Source organism: Coenobita brevimanus, chromosome 29, assembly GCF_032717465.1.
Source record: "Coenobita brevimanus isolate Jiangsu-jjx chromosome 29, ASM3271746v2, whole genome shotgun sequence".
In the NCBI taxonomy this organism is placed as follows: domain Eukaryota; kingdom Metazoa; phylum Arthropoda; class Malacostraca; order Decapoda; family Coenobitidae; genus Coenobita; species Coenobita brevimanus.
Window position 1 is genome coordinate 42,987,931 of NC_136982.1, and position 6,332 is coordinate 42,994,262.

Genomic DNA, 6,332 nt, shown 5'->3' on the forward strand with positions numbered 1-6,332 from the left:
CTTCAAATCTGTATCTTCACACTCAAACAGTCCACCTTATATTTCAACAAGGTTCTGGTTGTGCGTCCGTATGCACTCAAATTTTCACCGATTTTCGATACAAATTACGAGGGGAGACTGAACAATTTTCCACCCTCCACAAACCCTGACACCTTCCACTCCTTCAAGACTGTGGTTGTGGGAGTTCGTTTGCTATATTATAAACCGTCGAGGCAATATGAATGATTAAACAGAGATTTCGTGACTTATCAGTGTCCACATTCAGACTTTGCCTCTTCTACATCGTCAAGGATTTGGTTGTGAGTTCATTTGCTTACCAAAATCGAGGGAACTTTGTATTTTATGGGAGACTTCACAAGATTATTACCTTGCAAGTCTAAAAGGCCTTGTTTCTATATTCCACTGTATTTCAATTAAGGGAGACTTAAGACCTCATCCTCCACAATCAGATACCTTCCACCATCCATTCACTTAATGGATTCGGTTTTGAGTCCATGTGCTTCCTTAAAATACACATATTCTTACGACAAAACAGAAAAAAAACTGAAAACAACTTGCATTTCTCACCCCATCACGGCGTGAGTCGAGTCCAGCGCTTTATAAAAATCGTGGAAACATGAATCAATAACAGAAACTTCAGGATAAATCACCTTGTAACTTTCTGAAGCCTTGGTCTGTGAATCCATACGCTTCCTAAAACCGAGAGAACAGTTTTTTAGGGGAAACTTCACAAGACTGCCACCTCTTTACGCTCAGATGCCTTGCAAGTCCTTGAGGTTCTTGAAATACACAAACTTCTCGAGGCAACAAGCATTAAAAAGGGAAACTTCACTATATATCAATTTCTAACTTTCCGAGGCCTTGTTTTTCAGTCCATATACTTTCAAGAAATGCACAAATTCTGAAGAGAAAACAAATTATTGATAGAAACTTCACAATATATCAATTTCTAACTTCCAGAGGCCTTGTTCGTGAGTCCATATACTTACAAAAAATACATAAGTCCTCGAACCACTTCCATATTCTAACTTTACACTTTTCACTAATTAAAGGGGCAAGTTCTTGGCTCACATCCATTACAAATAGAGGCAAATACGAATTAATAACGAAATCTTCACTTTACATCACCTTATAACTTCCAGAGGCCTTCCTTGTGAGTAAAGGGGAGACCACAAGCCGTCACCCACAGTCCCTTTGAAGGCTTGGCTGTGAATCTATATACTTCTTGAAATACACAAGGTCTCGAGGGAAAGACGACTGGAAACTCTATAAGATACGATTTAATACTGGAAGCCTCACCAAATTCCTCTTCCATGATGCTTTCTTCCTCCTTTCTTGAAATACACAAAGATTTTCTGTACTTCTTGAAATACAAAAGTTCTCGAGGCAAAGACGACTGGAAAACCCCACAAGACACGATTTAATACTGGAAGCCTCACAAAATGTCCTCTTCCATGCTGCTCCCGTCCTTCTTTTCCATGATGCTCCCGTCCTCCTTTCTTGAAATATACAGATTCTCGAGGCAGAGGCGACTGGAAACCTCACGATACACGATTTACTACTGGAAGCCTCACAATATGTCCTCTTCCATGATGCTCTCGTCCTCTGCCACGTCCCTGTTGAGGCGGGAACCCAAGAGCGAGTCGAGGCGCTGGGCTGGAACGCCTCTGGGCTCTGCCACTTTAGCCACAAGGTCCCTCTCCTCCAAGACCTGCCCCGAGCGGATGGGTCTGGCTGCCACTACAGATTTGCTGAGCTGGAGATAGATATGTGGATAGATAGATGGACGTATAGATAGATAGATGGATAGATAGACATACAGATAAATAGATAGATGGATGGATAGATATAGAGTGATAGATAGATAGATGGATAGATAGACATATAGATAGATAGATAAATGGACAGATATAGATAGATAGATATATGGATAGACAGACATATAGATAGATACATGGATAGATAGATAGACAGATAGACAGGTAGACAGATGAACGGCTGGACAGATAGTCATATATATAGATAAATGGTTAGACATGCAGACTGACAGACGAATAAATGGCTAGACAGATAGATAGATAGATAGACTGATAGGCAGACAGACAGATAAATAAATGGCTAGACAGATGGACAGACAGACACATGGCTAGACTGACAGGTAGACAGGCAGATCAAGAGAAGACATACAGACATACAGACAGATTAAGAGACTTCCTGAGACATTTAACTGAATAGCTGACTGGGGGACTGACTGAGAAATTTACTGACTGGCTAATTACCTAACTAAGCGATAATAACTGAGTGAAAATAATTAACTGAGTGGTAATAATTAACTGAGTGGTAATAACTGAATGAGTGTAATAATTGACTGACATAGTAAGTTAAACACAGCATATACTGCTATAATTACCATCAACGAAAGGACTTAATTCCCTCCCCTGCTATTAAATGAGATTGGCAGGATCGAGAAAGAGGGTAAACAAATAAACAAACAAGAAAATAAAAAAACAAATAAGTAAATAAACAAAAAAAGAACCACAAAAATAGGACTACTAACAAAGCACATACAAGAAATCACTGTCTTTCATCATCATCATCATCATCATCATCATCATCATCATCGTCACAATCGTCATCATCATCATCATCATTATCACAATCATCATCATCATCATCATCATCGCTATCATATCATCATCATCATCATCATCATCATCATTATCACAATCATCATCATCATCATCATCATCATCATCATCGCCATCATATCATTATCATCATCATCATCATCATCACCGTCATCATCATCAAAATAATAATAATAATAATAATAATAATAATAACAATAATAATAATAACATTAATAACAGGGATCAATAACACAACCAATAACGAAGCAAATCACCTCCGCCTCAATCACCTTGGTATAACAGGGATCCTCGCTTGGTTGAAAGGCCTTGAGTGGACTACCCAACGCAGCCTCCACGCTCCTGATGGCGGTGGTCAGGCTGCGGAGGTCGTGCGGCTCAAGGGAACACGCGTGGTCACTCCCCTTCCAGGTCTTGTTCAGGGTCAGGTGTCGCTCCACTACCTGAGGACCATTTAGGGAGGAGGGTAAGCAAATGAAGATAAACAGGTCTCCGTGGGTAATTTCTTAAGATAAACAAGTCTCCTTAGGCAATTTCTTAAAACAAATCATAGGCCAAAACTTCTGTAAATAAAGCACAGAGACCGCCACTAACTTCTGTAAATAAAGCGGACCAGACCACATGAACCCTTGTAAATAAAGTCCACGGGAATTTCGAGTGTAAATTATATAGGCAACTCGAACGTAGAGGTATATGAGAGAGGGGGGTGTGAGCTGGGGGCAGGGCAAGGAAATGGCGGGGGACAGGGCGACATGGAGCTGATTTGTTTGTGGCCACCCCTTACGGGATCGAGGCGTCTGGCAATAGATAGCTAGAACTCGAACGTAAACACCAAACACCCACCCTCGCTCCCCTGGCCACAGCTGCTATCGTAATGTGAATCCCCAGCTCGTGGCCAGAGTACCCGATATGCGCGTGGGGAAACATCTGAGCGTAGGTATCCAAAACCCTAAGGTGCACTTGGTCCGGGGGTGTAGGGTACGCCGAGGTGCACTGCAGGATAACGAGAGGTACGGGAGGGTCGTGTACCATCGTTAGTTCCTCGTACACCTGCGTCACCCACTCAGCGTCACACATACCTGGACAAAAAGGTTAGTTAATAAGGGGTTCCGTTTGGTTAGGTGCACTGTTATAAGGTGCACTGTGGTATGGTGCACTGTAGAATGACTATAGGGAAGGGGGAGGGGGACGTGCACCATCACTGAGTCCTCATATACCTGCGTCACCCACTCAGCGTCACACATACCTATGGGAATGCGATGGATTTATTTGCCTGACAGATAAAACAGTTAAATTTTACCTGTAGACAAAACGAGTGAAAATTTACCTGTGGATAAAACGAGTGGTCTGTTGCTGGCGGATGCTGTGCGGATGAGGGGCATGTTGTGGATGTCACCTGACCCCACCTTGATGAACGGAACATCCAGCTCGATCAAGGTGTGTACAGACGGCTGGGAACAGAGTGTGGGTGTGAGTGAAAGAGAAAAAAGAACACACACACACACACACACACACACACACACACACACACACACACACACACACACACACACACACACACACACACACAAATCATCTGTATTTTAAGCACATTTCTTAGCCCATCAAACCACAGATCAATGTCTACTTACGATGTCCATGGCCGAGGCAGTGAGGGGGATGTCCACCTCGTTGGCATACCGCTGCAGCTCCTCCACCTGGGCCCTGGAGAACTCGAGGTGTTTCTTATGGTCCCCGTAGGTGCTCCCCCAGGCGTGTTCCGAGTCGTAGGGGCGGTTCAGGGCTGCCGCGTTGAATTTGGCGGGTGAGGAGGAGAGCTGGAGCTTCACACAGTCTGCTCCACACTCCTGTATATAGTGAAGAGATATTTAGTAGTAATTATAGCCACAGGATCATCTGAAGGGGAGATAGTGAGGTGATGGATCTTTGTATAACCAGGTAGCTCCACCGGCCAGTTATATCAGTGCCACCACATGAAGGCACCCCCTTTCAACCCCAAAGTGAAGAGATATGAATATACAAATCCACTTCACACACTCTTAAAGTAGGAAGACTGTGAACGATGTGGAAAAGAGAAAAAAAGTATAAAAGTATGAAAGATGATGGAAACAGATTTTGCTTCACACTCCTTGCATTTAGATCAGCAATCCTCTTCGTACACCTGGGCAAGGATGTCCTTCAAACTCAGGTGGATGTGTACCTTGTCCAATCTCGCTAAAACCCCAAACAACTCTGATTGGCACCTTTCCGTTCCCCAATCAGGTTAGTTTGTTTTTCGTTTTCTCTAACCCTGAAGAAAACGAAGAAGCAACACTGACGTATTCAACCGGAGAAAACACTTTACATCATCATCATCATCATCATCATCATCATCATCACCATCACCATCATCATCATCATCATCATCATGGGGGAGTAAACGCCTTGGGGAGCATAGCCTCATTCACCCTCCAGCTCCACCCACACAGGTCCCTTCGTGCAGTCCTCCAGGCAGTGACTCCTCCCTTTCTATTTCTCGACATGAATGATCCACCTGTTTCATCCATGCGTTCCGTGGCCTTCCCTTTGGTGTCCTCCACCCCAGGTCAACTCTCTCGGGGTCAGCCTCAGGAAAACGGATCACGTGTACATATAACAAGTTGGCGCTGTCGAATTATGTGGGAAACAGGCCTAGACTCAATCGCACGTAGTCGCTCGTTACGTACCCAGTCATAGCAGTGAAACCTTAAAATCCTGGTAGTGCAAAAGGAGACAATTCGCCGCTTCAAGTCACTGTTTAGCATCCATTTCTCACGGCCATAGAGTAAGACAGGGAACAACAACGTCTCGAAGATGCAAATTTTCTTCCTAGAGGCCTCTCCTTTGCTGAAGAAAATCGTCCGGCGGTAAATCCATCTAAATAAATCCCATCGACGTAGTGAAGGGATTGCTTGAAACACTTATACTTCCTGGATATTAAAACGTCTCTTCTAAGTTGAATGAAATCGTCTGGGGGAAAATAGAAGAGTATAAATGACAAAAGAGTATAAACGACACAACCGCGGTGAAGGGAGTTATGGAGATGGGTTCAAACTCCTTCACTACAAGAGATCCCCCTTAAAGTAATAATAATAATGATAATAATGATGATAATAATGATGATAATACAGATAATAATAATAATAATAATAATAATAATAATAATAATACGTGTAATAATAAAAATATAAAAGGTGTGTGTGTGTGTGCGTGTGTGTGTGCGTGTGTGTGTGTGTGTGTGTGTGTGTGTGTGTGTGTGTGTGTGTGTGTGTGTGTGTGTGTGTGTGAGAGAGAGAGAGAGAGAGAGAGAGAGAGAGAGACAGACAGACAGACAGAGACAGAGAGACAGTGACAGAGACAGATAGAGAAAGAGAGAAAGTATATAATAAAACAGCTACCAATGAAGTGCAGCATCTTGGCCGCCTCACCTTGGCCGTCTTGATGAGCGTCTTGGCCAGGTCTAAGTCGCCCTGGTGGTTCTGGCCTATTTCAGCGATCACAAAACACGGCTGGCCCTCTCCTATGTACCGCCCAGGGACAAGCTCCAGCGGCTCCATCTGTGCAGGAAGAACATGAACAATAACAGTGATGATGGTGATGATGATGATGAGGAGGAGGAGGAGGAGGATGGTGGTGATGGTGATGATGGTGGTTGTGGTGATGGTG

General features: G+C 43.5%; 1 protein-coding gene across 1 annotated transcript; it reads right to left on the minus strand.

Annotated features, from left to right (window-relative positions):
• Positions 1-1,570: 1,570 nt before the first annotated feature.
• NANS (N-acetylneuraminic acid synthase) lies at positions 1,571-6,223 on the minus strand. The gene is made up of 6 exons (XM_080268706.1): positions 6,095-6,223; positions 4,280-4,495; positions 3,976-4,099; positions 3,492-3,727; positions 2,921-3,091; positions 1,571-1,756 (listed from the first exon to the last, which is right to left on the minus strand). The coding sequence occupies exons 1-6, from the start codon at positions 6,221-6,223 to the stop codon at positions 1,571-1,573; spliced, it is 1,062 nt and encodes a 353-aa protein (XP_080124832.1).
• Positions 6,224-6,332: the final 109 nt, after the last annotated feature.